The 17130-nt window shown below is 35.0% G+C and overlaps 2 protein-coding genes across 4 annotated transcripts in view; both read right to left on the bottom strand.

The window, feature by feature from the left end:
- The window catches only part of LOC108783319 (progestin and adipoQ receptor family member 3), a 10000-nt gene extending 854 nt beyond the window's left edge, over positions 1-9146 (bottom strand). Inside the window, exons 1-7 of one of the 2 annotated variants that reach the window (XM_018551865.1) lie at positions 9001-9146; positions 5009-5191; positions 2693-2853; positions 2422-2578; positions 2199-2351; positions 1721-2000; positions 1435-1599 (exon numbers count right to left, since the gene is read on the bottom strand). In XM_018551865.1, the coding sequence (XP_018407367.1) occupies positions 1460-1599; positions 1721-2000; positions 2199-2351; positions 2422-2578; positions 2693-2853; positions 5009-5155 (1038 nt within the window). In that variant the 5' untranslated portion in view covers positions 5156-5191; positions 9001-9146 and the 3' untranslated portion in view covers positions 1435-1459. The remainder of the gene's footprint in view (positions 1-1434; positions 1600-1720; positions 2001-2198; positions 2352-2421; positions 2579-2692; positions 2854-5008; positions 5192-9000) is intronic. The other variant, XM_018551866.1, reaches the window with a different exon arrangement.
- A 2868-nt stretch (positions 9147-12014) lies between these two features.
- On the bottom strand, positions 12015-16479 carry eff (ubiquitin-conjugating enzyme E2 eff). Of its 2 annotated transcripts, none has more exons than XM_018551859.1 (6): positions 16165-16479; positions 14816-14879; positions 14284-14315; positions 12987-13064; positions 12782-12887; positions 12015-12704 (listed from the first exon to the last, which is right to left on the bottom strand). In XM_018551859.1, exons 1-6 carry the CDS (start codon positions 16186-16188, stop codon positions 12565-12567), a joined length of 444 nt encoding a protein of 147 aa, XP_018407361.1. In that variant the 5' UTR covers positions 16189-16479; the 3' UTR covers positions 12015-12564. The 2 variants fall into 2 exon arrangements, with proteins under 2 accessions (XP_018407361.1, XP_018407360.1); XM_018551858.1 differs by lacking the exon at positions 16165-16479 and adding an exon at positions 15789-15940.
- Between the last annotated feature and the right edge of the window lie 651 nt (positions 16480-17130).

Raw genomic sequence — 17130 nt, 5'->3', positions numbered from 1 at the left:
ACGTTATATATTTAATATATATATATATATATATATATATATATATTGAATACATTAAAAAACACAAACTGTTAACACAGACGTGAGTGGACCGTTTCCAACACAAATACATAATGTTTTTTTACTGTGTATATGTATGTATATATATATGTAATATAAACTATTTAATCTATGTTAACTATGTTTTAGGTATATAAACAACTTAGATAACCAAATGTATCTCAAAACTGTGATTGTTTATGATGTTGACAACTTGCTGTATATTTGTTATCAATGATTTCAAATATACCAACATTATAACAGCTTGCAGGCAACAATTTATCTATAATATTACCAACAATTTAACGGCAAGGCAGTAGCATTAAAGTTACTTCGCATTGTCGGCAATATGATAGCAATGTGATACTTTAGATTATTATAGCAACATGACGGCAACAAAATTGTCGGCAAGTTACTGTCTATAAGGTTGTCGTATCGAGAAAATATCAATTTACCAACAAATTCGAATTAGTTGCTGTAATTCTTATAGCAAGATATTTATATGCAAATACCAGCAACAAAACATATTGCTATCTGAGAATCTATGAATCATCGTAGCATACGTTTTTCATCGTTACGCTGGACTGCATTATAACTTTCTATTTGGCTTATATACATATTTTGTTTATCAATACTAAAATCAGATATATTAACAATCATAAAACTTAATTATTTAATTCTTTCTATATTATATTATCCAATTTATACAAATTTACATATTTTATATTGCTTGTGTAGTATCCAAAACAGAATACAAAAAAGATACGTACGAATTTAATATAAAAAATACGTATAAAAATTCCATATAACTGTATATATAATTTTAAAATATACGACACAGCTCTGTTTTAACTAATAATTAGTCATAAGTTTGCATGGAATTGTATATGTTTTGAAAAACTTTCTTACAGCAAATTCGCGGTTGGATGCACTGATTTAATCTATATATTACGGACAAAGTCCGCAAAAAAGACAGTGTTAACGTTGCCCGAGTTGCCTGCTATACAATGTCAGTATTGCTGTATTGGCAATGTTGACAAGACCCAGACAATGCCGACACTGTCTACTTACGGACCTAAAAATAAAATGTAAATATTTTGAGTTATAGAATACAAATTTTACTTGACAGCATAATAAAATGTATTGAAGATTTCATAGTTTAATCCATTTAATTTAAAAATTAATAGATGCGTTTTCGGTTTAGAATTAATGTCGTTCTAGCATTAAATATTTAAAGTGTATCTTGAATATTCTTAGTTGCAATCGTCGGCATGGCCTATAGTTGACATTGCATAAACGTGATATGATATACATTCTATAGTATACCTAATATCAATGTCGCTATTGGTCATAACCGGCGTTAAATTACGACAATGCGACCATTATCTCGCGTACCTGGTTGGCCGTCGGAATCCGTATGTCATAATGCCATACTGCTGGGACATCCGTGATTCATTCTGTATTCCACGTAAAGCATTCCGGTGTTGTGCCAATAATAGAGGGCTAGCACAACCAACGCGTGCCACCACTGATGTGACGAGCCGACATAGTCCACCCAGCCTATATAGGAAATATTGCATATCGTGAACAACAATGTGCAATTATATCAATTGTTCAGTACTTACAGTGTGAGGCAAAAAACATCGTTATGGTAATGAAAGCGATAATTGCTAACAATTACCTGGATAAAATCGTTCGGGTATCTTGAGCATATAGAACGCAAATGCGATCGCGTTAATAATGTACATTCCTATCACCCTCGGAATGAGCATTCTAACGATTGGGTTATCAAAGCCACCCATCGCAACGGTCCAATGCAGCGTTGGCAATACGCCATATATCGCCCAGCTAACAAATACAGTTAGCTTGATGTTGCTGTTGATGTTCAGGCTCGGTATTTGCAGTACCATCGCAAAAATGAAGATCGCGAGCACAGTTATGAGATAAAATCGCTGTAATTCCTGCAAAAGATTCACGAATCCGAAACTAATTTGATTTATCAATAGCATTAATATCAGTATAGCGAAAAACATATTAGAATTATTTCTTTAAGCTCTCCTGAAATGTATAAACTAACGTGTATATAAATATCTAAACTTTCTTTACATAAGCTGTAATACAGAATTGTAGAAATGATAGCTAGAGAAATCGATGCTTACCTTGTGACACCAAAAGGCATAGTAGACCCCCGACATGTATATAGATAGCATGCTTAAAGCAATACCGAATAAGTCAAAAGATAGGAAGCACCAGTAATCCTTCTCGCTTCGACACGAGAACGTGTGATACACGGATGACAGGATCATACATATCTAAAATAATTTATTCATCTATTTATTTGTTATATTTCATTATATATTTTAACAAGCTATATATATTTACCTGAAAGCAAAGAAGCAACAAAGACACAATAAGTTTGTCTCCAAATGGCGCGTGAATGTTCAGTAGACAGAGATCGTATAAGGTCAGACCAAAGAACAACATCCAGCCAAAAATGTGGCTCCATATATTCACAGTTTCATTCGTCCACCAAAATATGCTAAAACATGTAATATTTTCATGAAGAGCACTTTTAATGTCGGAGTATATATTTATCACCTCCGAGATTCGGAGTTAGTTTATCGCGAATGTGTTGCGGAATGTTAAACTCAACCTCTCGAGACACAGTTTGGTGGTCAAGCAGCCTCGGTAACCGCGTAGTATGTACGGATTATGTTGAAGAAATTGGGGTGCATCCTCGAACCTAAGCAAATGTCTTAACTTTTCTTCCCCCACTGATGTAACTTCTCTCGTATCTGTCGAATCGCCGCATACCTATTTCAAAATGAAAAATCAAAACATGTTTAATAAATACCTGAACACAAAACTCTAAAAAAAGAAGAACTAAAACTTGAGATGTATTCGTATGATATTTTTTGAACTTTTATTTTTTTTCTTTTATTTTTACTGACCAGGGTATTCAATTATAATTATATATGTATATGCAATATTGTATCAAAAGCTGTGAACTTGTTAGTACGTATTAGAAAGTAAACTGAAAAAGCGATCTATTTATATAAGCATTGATCAAATAAAATTGAAAAAAGTGTTAAACAAATTTAATAACTTTTAATAAAATGGTTTTAAATTACCAATTTCTCTCTCTCTCTCTCTCTCTCTCTCTCTCTCTCTCTCACACACACACATATACACGCGCACAAATATTCTAATATATTCACTCGTTCACAAACATAAAATTACGCTCTACCTTTCATAACCGTAAACGAATCAATGAAAATGACGTTTTCTTTTTATCTCATGTAAGGGAATCTTCAATTATAAGTGTATAGCGCTTACATAAGAAATCCACACAATGACGTTTTATTGCACTTCAGAGAATTCTGAACAGTACAAAGTGCTTTCATTGTTTTCATTTATGACATTCCTGGGCGCAAGAACAATGGAACGATGTGACTTATTTATAATGTGACTTACGATGAATTTGCTTCTTAACTTGATTTGTATCAAGTTAATAATTGTTTATTAAAAAGAAAAAATACTGTTCGACTTAAATAAAACTATAAACTCTCGTCCCATCAGGAGACGCGGTAGCGTCTCCGGCCATGTTCATAAAGATTATCTTGATACTTTTTAATTATATCTTATTTATAACAACAAGTAACACACACACAATATAATAGTAAAAATTTCAATATATTAAAAGAAAGATAATTAGTTATATAAATAGCAAATTATAAAATACTCAACTATGTGACATTAAAATATTGATTACAAATCTTATTTATAATAAATTGTACAAATTCATCTATCTGATAAATAAATTCTCAATACAAAATAACTTTTAATTTATTTTTAGTAATAAAGTAAAAACGATTAATAATTAATCTATTTATCAATAATTATTTAATAATGTTCGCAACTAGTGACATTATGTTATTGTATACACAAAATATACTTTTATGACTGATTGATGCGCGCTATACAAGATAGAAAGTTATTCAAGCAATATGAAAGACAGAAAGAGGATTGACAAGTGAATTCAATGCAAGTAGGATGTGCTCCTAATGATTCGGAAAGAGCTACACGAAAGTGTAGACAAGAAGTGTTTCGATTATACACATCTTTCACAGATACGCGAATGCGGTAAGTAGGCCACAACGGAACCTGCCTTTCATCCGAGTGTGTCAAGTTTACGCCATCCGTTTTCCTCTCGTGCTGCACGTTTATAGCTAGTGAAATCGATTTTCGTTGCTTGGAGCAATATCGACCGTGATTAAAGTGAGTACCGTCGCGGAAAATGAAGAATAATTGGCAAATAATGTTAGATTTTATTGAGATTGCAATTTCGCAGAAGACAATGTATGCTTTCGCCTCCTAATGAGCACTCGTCGGATAATTAACAATCATCAATTGCCTTTTGTTATATTCGGATCGACGAACCGCTAATAATATTACCGAAAGCCGCAGACGTTGAATAACGCATTTTTGCAAATTAAATTTCGTTTGAAACCTCTAGCTTGATGGAAAAATCCTGTTAATCGTACTTGTAATTTGTATAACGTACCCGGGAAAAGGAGAAATGCAAAATTACAGAGTTTATCGCGTAACCCAGAAAGTCGTAGTCGCATGTCTTGGTCTAGTAAAAAACGGAAGCGGATGACTTTAACGAGAAATGGAGCATGTCAACTTCAGTCCTCTGGAGCTACCATTTCCGGGATCAAACCATCGATTTTATTCGCGAGATTGTTGCAAAACTTTTTCATCTGTTATTATTTGTAATGACGCAGATTGTTTATTATAATTATGTAACGTCCTGTCACACGTCATATTTATTTCGCTTTCATGTTTAATTTTGCATTCTTAAAATTTAACTTTACGCCTTAATTATACTTTCATTTAGTTCTGAATTTAAAGAATCTCTTTCGCGACAACAATGAAGACGTCGTGTACGTACGAACGTTGAACTGACCTTGTTGACGAGCGGCTTGGACATTTCTTGGGCCAATTCTGTCGCAGATTGCTTTTTATGACTATTATTGTTGTGCAGTTGGCCATTATTGGTCTCTTTTTCACAGTGGTCGCTCACCTCTTCTACGCCTGCAAGTAGTTTCATCATTCAAACGGCGTAGACCTTTTATGCAACACCTGCTTCCTGAAAGATATATAATGATAAAAAGATTGGAGACAACCGTTCGTTCGTGTTATCCGCGATAACATTACTGTTAAATGAGACTTGCCCTAACATATAATTTTCAGTTGAAGCACGATAGAACTTCAAATACATTGGAACTTGGCGGTTAATTACATACACACGCATAAAACCACTGCATACTTTGAAAAGATTTCAGATAATATGCGAATGTGTCTTAAAAATATATTCGACTTTGAACAAAAGCGTATTGTTTATGGCATAGAATACACACGGAGTTACATAAAATATATATAAATATGCATTTACTCTTATATTATTATTTTCACAGGAATTTTACACAATCTTCGCGTCGTGACTTTGTAACTTTTTAAATCCAGATGTTATTACAACTTCTTTGCACATGACATTAAATATACGTATATAAAAAAAAATCATGAGCATGTTTTTAATTTAAGTTATTCCTATGTTAAGATAATATATCTTTAAGACGTTCTAATTTAATTTCTAGCCCAGAAATAACTGACAAGTAAACCTACCCAAGTGTTACACTTCGATTTTGATGAGTTCTTAGTATATATTTTTCTCCAGATAAAAATAAGTAACACGTATTTTTTATCTGGAGAACAATATATACTAAGAACTCATCAAAATCGGAGTGTAACACTTGAATAGGCTTACTTGTCAGTCAACATCAACTAACAGAAAGTAACATCAATGTTATAATTTCCCACTCCACAATACAACTGTTACATACAACGTGTACGTGTTATATTACATTTTTTTGTTAATTAGGAAATTATGATAGTGATATAATGTTAGTTAACTAGAAAGGTTTTATTCTTGTTGTTAGTACTTGATCAAAGCGCAGAATTGTACATATTACGCAATATCTTCCATCTTCGTTCTTAATTATTCGTACGATGGTGAGATTATATCCTATGACAATCGCTGCAATTATCCTTTACGATTGAGAACAAAGCAAAATCTTTATCAAGACAATGATTTTACTTTTCATAGAAGTCCGACTAGAAATACAAGTTTGATTTGTAAAGTGACGTCGATATACGTAACTTTCCCGCGAAAGGAGATTGCCCCTTACGGAAAACAAGCCAGCAGCTGTCGTAAGAAGCGGAATGCTTTCTTACGTGATACCGTTCTAATTGGAAGTGAATTTTATTTGCAGTCACACAAAGAATCAATGTATCCTCATTATGGTTGTAAAACCGAACAAAAAACTGCACGAAAGACTGCGCAAGGGGAAAATCTTGGAGCGTTTAACTTTCGAGCGCCATGCGAAATCGACCGATTAGAAATCTCGCAGTTCGACCGAAAAGAATATTCGGTTCTGATTTTACGAATTTCTAGTCATTAATAGGGGAATTGAGAAGTGGGATTATATTAACGCAGCACAACATACTTTAAGATCGAACGAAGAAACGCGCCCCGATATATATGATGTCCTAGTTGTCTTTTTATCTAGACTCCGTGTGAGAGGAAGAGATTCCTGTTCACTCTCTCTCTGCGCCACACGGCTACATCTAATCTGCGAGAAAGTCGAAGGCGCACTTTGGAATCCGTTGAGATCGTACGTCTACACCCAGTGAAAAGTATGATTGCACAGACTATATTTCCACCATTATATACTATATACGAACAGGAAGTATATAGCTACACGCATGTTCGCGTAACAGTTGATATATAATTCCAAAATCCTTACCTTTCTATTACTTTTGATAATAGCTTTATTGATATAATTTAATTGATACAAAATAATAATGACAATTTACAATAAAATGAATATATAATTAAGTAAAAAATGATAAAAAAATGAATGAAAAAAACGATGATTTACATTGAACGAACACGGTCATGAGAATTACACAAAGATAGACAATGTGTAGCTGGTTAGTCGATCTTTTACATTTTTAATCTTTAGAAGGCGGAAAAATCTATATTTGAAGTCTTATAATAAAATTGTTCCTTGAGTAAGATTTATTATAGTTTATTGTATTTCCTTGCTTCAAAATGTAAAATATATATTAAGAAAAAAATGGTTAACTTGGCTATAAATGCGTTTAGTTCGTAATGATTATTTAGTTCAAATATTTATAGACTTAGGTTAAGAAAATCTTGTAATTTAAATGTTAAATATTTGTTCAAATTATAACAAATAATTGGTTGATAGCTCGTAACTGTTACATTTAGTTGAATCAACTATAATATTTTTTTGAAACAGCAACTTGGTTTTCTCTGTGTAATGACACTTTTTATTGTAGTAAATAGTGTAGTGATTTCCTGTTGTGCAAACGTTAATTTATTCTATGAAGAATACGAATAAATTTATCGTAATTCCTCGATTAAAATCGTATTTCTCACAGGTAAGCAAGTACGTGATATTGATATACAACTAAATAATTTTAATATCATGTTTTTACGGAAAAAATAGGAAGCTTTCTGTAATGGCTCTTTGTACAATCATTAACAATGTTACCACAAATACAGCATTGCCTCGATAACAATTTTATTCGTATTTATCTTTCCGTTGATACGCAAGGAATAACCAATTGTCGTAAAATGGATAGCGTATTCGCATCGTGCAAACACTTAAGGACAAAAACGAACAATAATCATTGATATAATCATTTAAATAATTTTAATGAATTGATCCCGTAACGCCCATTTATTATCAAATTAAGAAATTTAACTAATAAAAATATATTAGATACACAAATAAATACGTACGCACTATTTTTAAAATTATACATTATATGCACACACATATATATATCTATATATATTGAAATTTCCTAAATTAATTAAGAGTCTAAAAAAATGATTTTGTAATGTTCTATATCTAATTATATATAACGTTATCCATTAGCAGAAATAGTGCGAACTCAGTGCACTTTAAAACCGTTGTACACAAATTAACGTATAAAGATATACATATTTAATAAAAATAAATCGCAAAATCCTCAAAAAAATATTATACATTTTATTGTGTTATTTGATATATATTGGTCATTTTATCAATTGAAATATTTTACATCCAGATTAGAGTAGTGTATAAAACGTGCGGCTTTAATAAGCACCAGTTCTGCCAATAGAAAAACGCTAATAGTTAAATATAATATCATTCTTATTCATATAGAGGCATCGAATCTTGAATTCATTAACCACTGAATGCATAAGTAGGTATAAAAAACGATAACATTTCGAAATATATACGTACAAGTCATTAGTCAGTAGGTCAAGCTAACGACCCGTATAGAGACGTTATAGCTATATTCTGCTGCAGACATGATTACCATCTGCACTTGATTTGCCGAACAAAGTCCCACGAGACTGTCGTAAAGCCGCGTCGAAAGTAAGATGACATTGAATCTATTGAGCGAGGTGTACAACACCCGTGGCCAATTTTGGTGCGAGATTCATTTATCAGTAAGTATTTCATTTAATCAGCCTCGCTCGAGAATGTAATTTAAATTCGTACGACGCGGGTTCTTTCAATGCAGATTGAGAATTGTCCGATGATCGCGCGCATCTTATTGATCGTAACACGTAGGAAAGATTCAAATTAACTTTTTCTCAACGATAAAAAGATAAATAATTGTTTTATAATTCCTGATAAATATAAAACCGGTTAATATAATTATCTCTTTTACAAATATTTTATTATAAAAAATCGATGCATGTCTCATTCGATAGTATACCGGTCGATAATAATGACTTGGTGCTTGTTATTTATCGTGACAATTAAGCTTCCGTTTTCCGTATCAAATGACGCTCCGACGAGCGCGATCACATACCTCGTGGATCGGCAATCAAGTTTTGCGGACAATCGAGGAAACGGAGTCATCGACGTCTCTCGTAGGTCAGGCGCCTACCGACACATCGGCGCACTCTTCACGTGTGTGCGAGTTGCGACTCCGTCGCGTATCAAGCCGCAACGTGATTCGATCGACCGCACCGAACGCGCCGAGCAGAACACTGGTGAGTGAGCGGACGCGTTAGATTGCGAAGCGGCGGCGGTGGCGACGGAGACGGCGACGAGGACGACGGCAACTAGCCAGGGTCGTTCCCGATGTCTCTCGCGAAGAGCACATGCTCGGGGATCAACAGTCCCCCCCTCGTCGAGAAACAAAGGGGGGAACTCTGGTACTTTCACTACTTTGACGGCGAGCATGTTCGGGTTCTCCGCGGATTCGGGATTGCAGGGTTGGCCTTCGATGACACATTGCAATACAAAGATTACGAGATTCACGATAATTATGTACATGATTCTTTTTTTTTTTTGGCAACTCTTTCACTTTTGTTAATACATATAGTGTGGTAAGATACTTGTACGTATTTTTAATTTGATCTGCGAATTCTGTGTTTATGTGTGTGTATGTATTACATTATACATAATATGTGTATACATAATTTTTCCTTTGCATCAAATTATCCCGGAAGCAATAATTTTAAAAGTCTAACAGATCGTTAGAGTTGCGTAGTCAAATTTTTTATTCGGCACGATATTATATAAAACACAATCTTAAATTTGCAATTCAAGATTGAATCTCTATTGCCGTCAATCCGTATTACGATATTTATATCTACGTAAGTTTTAATTTGATCTACTATGTATGATTTTTCCCTGTGCATCCAATTACTTCGGAGTAAGTGGTAGTTTCGGAGTTTAACAGATCGCTAGTTGCGTGATCAAACCTTTTTTTTTGGTACGATCTTATGTAAAACAATCTCGAATTACAATTTCCAAGTTTCAATCTTGCCTATTACTGTCAATCTGTATATTATATCACTATACGTAATTTTTATTTCGAGCCGCGCATTATGATACTTATGCGTAATTTTTAATTTGATCTAATTTTGCATAATTCTTCCGTTTGCATCAAATTATTTTAGAACGAAAAAACAGTAATTTCTCTGAGTTTAACAGATCGCTAATTGCGTGGCCAAACATTTTTTTTCCGCTCTTATGTAAAACAATCTCGAATTATAATTTTAAAGTTTTAACCTCCGTTGCTTTCGACTGCGAAAAAGTTTCTTTGTCGAAAGCGCGACGATCGCGTGTATTAAACTTTTCAAGAGCACACATACACACATGTCACACACATAAGACAGTTTCATGTTACTTTCACGTAGGTCACATCACTGACATTGAAGAATTGGGAAAGACGTGTGGAGTAAAACCACTTTCGAACGCGAGATGGTCGTTAATACAATAATATTTTTGCAATTTGACACGAATGTTCAGTTATATGAATTTGTACGATCGGAAAATCTGATGACTACATAATGAGAAACGTGACCGTGATTATAATACTATAATCTGCTTATCTTTCGCACGCGCGCGGGGAAAAGAAAAGACTGATTCGTTGCTTTACCTTATCATCATCATGTGGACTTTATTATATAAAGGGCTAATGCTAAAATGTACACAAGATAAGTTATTAAAAATGTTCATTATTGCGGTAGTAATAATTAATTATACACATGAATAGTCGTCTTCTACTAGAAAGTGAACGATGATCAATTTTCTTTTCGAGAGCTATAACTTTTAAATATATCAGATTCGACGCGTTTACTCGTAATTAAATTACAGCAGATACACGGTCGTATGAGACAAGGTCGGCGTAAACAGCGGGCCGCCGCATTACATACTAATCGATTTGTCTTCTCTAGGTTCTTTTAGTCGCCCCATTAGCTTGCCGTATTTAAGCACCGATTACATCGAGACGTTTCGCTCTAACGCGCGCTTTACACGTGGTTCGCAAGACAAAATCGTTTTACTTACGCACTAGTTAAGTAATCATATCTTTCTTTTTAAAATGACGTATCAGATTTTATTTATCTATGAGTAGAAGCCAAAAACACACTGCTAGCACCATCAAACAGTGCAATTATGTAGTTTCATATAATCTTAAATCAACTATATCGCGCTGAATGACATTTCGCAATTTAACGACACATTTTTGTTCATTTTGTATATATATAGCTAGGTTCCTTTTAAGAAATAATCACATCCGCCTTACCCTTACAGCCACAATATATCGGAGATACAATATTGTAATCGTAACGTTTAAATAACAGGTTGCATTTAAGTCTATCGTTCGTCCAGCAATGGACAGTACAGTCACGTGGCGCGTTTATATTGTGGATGAAAGGAAAAACATCTGGTCGCGAAAACTAAACAATAATAAAAAAAGAGTCGCTGCTTAAAGAAACATCTGCACGCAAAACAGTAGTAAAAAGTATTGATGCGAGTAAAATAGCGTCACGATGGACGACGAGTAATGCGAATTCCTGATTCGCAAAACGCGACGCACAAACTTAATAGTGTGCATTCATGCACTATATGCGAGACGAGTCGCTGAGATTTTAACAATCCAGTAGCGATCCCGTCGCATCGTCGACGTATTGTCGCCTAATTCATAACGCGATACGTATGTAAATTTAAATAATCGGAATTGTTCTCCTTTACATCATTTATCGATAAAATGACCCATCGACCGCTTCCTATCGGCGTAAAGCCTAAAAAGGACGACACCAGCGATCCGTATATACTTCCAATAAATTACATAACGATCTCACAGACCTGCGAAACTGCAGACCGTACTCCAGGTATCAGACAATCTTTTCATCCAGCGTTTGCAGATATTTCCGATTACTTAAAGTTGCACGGTTGCCACTTGCCGATTAACGATATGCATAATTAAATTACTACACACACACACAGGAACCAAAAAGCACAGATTTCGAGTTACTTGTAGAATTTGTCAGGTATAAGGAATTTTAATAATTGAACAAAGCATACACGTACAGTTTCAGTAATATTTATATATATATATATAGCCCAGTCTTACAAAAGAGTGACCACATCGGGACGGGCAAACATTGCTCACTTGCGTTAAAACTAACAATCGATGTGCTGTCAGTTCAAAGTTTTTAGTTTCACTGAGAAAGTAGGTATCGTAATGTTACAATTATCATAAGCACAATAATTAGAAACCAATCTATTAGATTCAAATACAAATCCTACTTTCACTCTCCTATTATGTTACTTCCATTTTTTTATTTATGAAAAACAAAGCGGACATGTGTTGTCTGATTCAGTATATATAATGCTGGATGACCACCTTCAAAATTGCCTCAATTGCCATTGTGGCAACGTTTTCCGCGGACTTGACGAACCGCGAGAAGTTCAGATTGATCACGTTTGCCTGAGGATTCCTCGGGCCCGAATACTGCTTAAGTTTAAAAGTATACGAGCCATAGCTAATTTCAATCGGTGCTGATGCGTAAGTGGCAATAGGCTGGGGCTGTTTCTTGGTGGTGTTTGGATGTTGAAGTCAATGAAGATTGGCGCATCACATGGCATACTTGCGCGTCCATTCACGTGCCAATTCATTATACTTCTCCCTGTCGGTTTTGTATATCCTGGCTATCTCTGGTACCAGTGGGTCATCTGGATTTGGATCGCACAGCAGGGAGCATATTGATAATAACACTGTAAAATGATTAATAATGTTAGAAAGCTATTGATGCAAAATGTTTTTCCAAATGCATATTACATGAAACACATACCCTTTGATATAGTGAGTGCGGGAGACCACTGAGATCGTAAAATATCCAAACAAATACTTCCATTACTGTTGATATTGGGATGATAAATTCTAGTCGTGAATGCCACCTGTAAATAAATGGTAAATAATATTATTTTTGTGGCGGACATTTATTTGTATCTTTCGCTTTTGCAATAACAATTAAAAATTTTATCTGTAGTATATACCTTAGGTGGTTTAAAAGGATAATCTGTTGGAAAGTGTATTGTTAGGAAAAATACCCCTCCTTGATACGGACTGTCAGGCTGCAAAAGAAACATTAATAATATATTAATATATACAATGTATGACATAATTATTCATAATAAAATTGTATATATTAATTTTAATGGCAATATATATTAAAAAATCATTACAGTATAAGAAATGTTAATATATAATGTAAATATAATATATAATGGCCATATTCCAATATACTGACAGTGAAAATTTATATAATTTACGTTACCTTGCGTATGGTATACTGTAGATTTTCAGTACTGATGATGTATATCGGAATATAACTAATATATAATTGCCAAAAATTAAATCTTTTCATCACATTTTAATATATTACTTATTAATATATTTAAAAATATTACATTTACTATAAAAATAGTTAGTAATCAGAGAACCGTAAATAATTTTTTGGAGAGAAATACGAATTACAGAACAGCCATTTCTTATTGATTTTAGGTTAAATCTGAATTTGTAAATCATTTTGCTCCACAATATTCAGTTTTTAGATAATCGAGAACAATAATGAAAAATCTGTAAAAATTGTAATATTGAATAAGTAAATGTGACATTAAAATATAGTCGCATCATTAATTTAAATATATTTGATAAGTTAAACAAAGTGTAAGAATAAAAAAAATTTTGCTTTACTAATGTTAGGTACTATAGCATAACACGTCATAAAACAAATCGGTGTAAAATACCATTGTGCAATAAACAGTCAGGTGATCGGCGTGAGTCATGAAAGGTTTTTTCAGCTTCAAAAATGGATATTTTAATTGTTATTTTATGTTCTAGAAGTAACAATTTAAATATCCATTTCTGAAGTTGAAATAACTTTTTATGACTCATGCAGAACGCCTGACTGTTTTACATCGATTTATTTTATGACGTGTTAAGTTATAATACCTAACGTTAGTAAAACAAATTTTTTTTTGCATTTTGTTTAACTTACCAAAATATATTTAATCAGTTCAGCAACCGCATTCAATGTCATATTTACTTTTGCTTTTTTTTCAAATGTTAAAATTTTCACAGATTTTCCATCATTTTTCTCGATAAAAAATTGGACGTAATAGAGTAACACCTTAGAAATTCTGATTCACAGCGATCCAAAATCCAGAAGAAACCTCTGGTTTACTTCTCTTTAAAAATGTTTTTATGGTCCTGTGTAATTTATATAAATTCTTATATGTAAAGAAACAAATGTTAAAATTAAAAATCTGCATAAAGTATTGCATCACTTACTGGTCCCATGATTGTTGCCTGCCAGTGGAATACTGGAAAAATATTAGGTTAAAAAATTACATGCAAGTTATTAAATGAGATAGCTTACATTTTTATTTTTATAATATGTTAATAATAAGTAATTATTTCTTTTTAATAAAAAAATCTATATATAAATCTAAATAAAAATTTAACATAGCAAAGTGCTCTGTTTTCAAGTTTGTAGTCTACGATTTGAGCTGTATTCTGATATACAACTGTTAATATATTCATCTGTTTGTGTCATACAAATTTTTCAAGTGTGTTGATTGATTATAAGATAGAAAGAGAGCCGAAAATCTTTGTTCTGCAACTAATTAATATGATTGAAAAATATGTCATAAGACAAAGCTAATATATCAGTCTTAAAAATCTACGTAGTCCATGTTACATATACTATAGATTTCCAGCATTAACAGTGTATATTAGAACACAGCCTTAGTACATTAAAATATTACTTATTTTGCATTATTTTTAATATTTAATATTTATTTTTTATAAACTTAATGCTTACAGTCATCTCCTACAGGTCCAGCCGAGCATTGTGCTGGCGGATCTCTACCAAGGTCCTGAAGTTCCTGAAATTACAAACAGATAATAACATTGTAAAAATTTCATGAAGTAGATGCTAATTTATAAAAAAAATAATATAATACAAGGCCCCTATGTAAGAATGTTTAATTTGAACCGAGATTTATGTTTAAAATAAATAGATCCTATCTGTTGCTTTTCAATATACTACTGCAACAATTCCAATTATACATCATACCATTATTCTATAATCAGCTTTGGTATTTATAAACATATATACATAATTCGACATTCTCTTGGCAGTAAAACCTAGTAGAACCTTCTAGATAATTTATGTACATATACAGTAATTGAACAAGATATTGACGCATAATAATGGGAATTCTTAAGACAAAGTTATTTGTTGCCCTGTAATCTTATCTACAATATCTTCATAACAAAGACTATACTAATTACAGTACATTACATTGTTCAAGTGATGTACGATTCTTACTAATATCCTTGCACTAACATAGATGATCAAGATGAAATATAAAAGTAATAAGCTTTTTGCTGGACTTTACAGCCTTGCTTCTATGAACCGAGCTCTCCAGTTGTTTCGTGTCAAAACACCATTCTATACAATCGCGCTATATACACGACAAATTAAACATTATTGCCACTCATGGAAACTGTTTGGGAGCTGCACCGTGTCAATTAATTCACTTTACCGTGTATACATCTCGAGGCTTTCACAACAGGCCACTGAAAAAGGTATCCCGACGCGAGTCACCCACGAGGTACCTGCACGCTGTGTAAAGCAGCGTAAAGGCACAAAAGGCCAGCGAGGAGCACCGCAGGAGAAATCGTGAGAAGAATGTACGTGCCGACGTGCGGATATGGTGCGGATCGCGTGTTACTTCCGGCGATCTCGCGGATACACACACGAGGCACACCAAATCCGTCCGGGTACTCACTGTCACCGACCGCGACGACCGAGCCCGGTTGACGAAGGGGCGTCGAGAGGGACGGTTCATGTGGCTCGTAGATGCGCACGGCACGGAACGGCCGCCATCTCCGCGCGCCGAAGCACGATCGTCGGAGTCGACGTCGTCGTCATCGTCGTCGGCGACGACGACGACGAGGTTGTCGCCGACACGGTCTGACGTGATTGTTCCAACGCTGCCTTTTTCGCACCAGCTCGACGAGGGGGAGAGAAAGAGAGAGAGAGAGAGAGAGAGCGCGGAGAAATCGTTAAGGGGCGTACGGCCGGGCTCGGAGCACGACAATGCACGACAACGCCCGGCCGTACGCGCGGCCACGCGGCACGAACGCCGACCGGCCTCCACGTACCTTATTAATTCGCTTTAAAGCCATTTGATGAACTGTGTGTTGATATTAACTGGCCGCAAAAACCAGACAGCGATACCCCGCTTGCTGTGGATCTTTGATTAGGGATTGCAAGATGGCTGCCTTCTAAACGTAGGCCGACTGCGCTGGTCAAGCGCGATTCGCACCGTCGGAATGGTCGGAACACGCGACGCGTCACGGTATTTCTACACGGTAGGTGTCCGCGCAGCGGGATCCTCGCGGGCAGAAGATACGGCGCAGTTTCGTATATTTTTATCGCGCTGCTTTTTTCGCCACCGCCGGGGAAAACGTTACGCGGACGCGGCTTCTCGATCTTGCAACCGGGGGCCACCGTTGAATTTCCTTTTGTCGGCAATCAGCGGATTCCAACCGCACACGCGCCACCGCCGACAGATGACGCGTGCGGCGGCACGAACGATCCGAGTTCCGAGCGATTCCGTTCCTCCGGTCCGGCACGGCGACGCTGCACCTGGCACGACGCGACGCACCGACGACACCGTTGTGTTCGTCTCGTCTGATCTCGTCGAAAGTATAGCGATCCGCGGAGCGATCCCCTGGGATGATATAAAGGGGGAGGAGAAAGTGCGAATCGAATTCTTTTCCCGGATTGCCACTCCACTTTTCGACAGCTTGCTTCAACGCGCAAGATACTACGCTACGACTAGACAGAGGAATGACCTTGCCCGCTTATTGCTTGTCATTGTAGCGAATAGATTACTCATGCTCGCGAGCATGCTTGAAAGATATGGTCATGCTTTCTGATGAGAAAATATGACAAAGATACGTTGCGCGAGATGACAACAATCGTAAACATCAGCGAGAACTCTTTCTCTTCGAACCGCAGAGAGATCTTGATATATCTATATATATGTTTTATGTTAACGAGTCCAATAAACATGCGCGCGATTACACGAGACAACGTGTGTCGTATGTATTGGTTCCTTAGTA

Source organism: Cyphomyrmex costatus, unplaced genomic scaffold (assembly GCF_001594065.2).
Source record: "Cyphomyrmex costatus isolate MS0001 unplaced genomic scaffold, Ccosl1.0 scaffold148, whole genome shotgun sequence".
In the NCBI taxonomy this organism is placed as follows: domain Eukaryota; kingdom Metazoa; phylum Arthropoda; class Insecta; order Hymenoptera; family Formicidae; genus Cyphomyrmex; species Cyphomyrmex costatus.
Note: the sequence above shows the minus strand (reverse complement) of the source record. Positions and strands in the feature narration are given on the sequence as shown.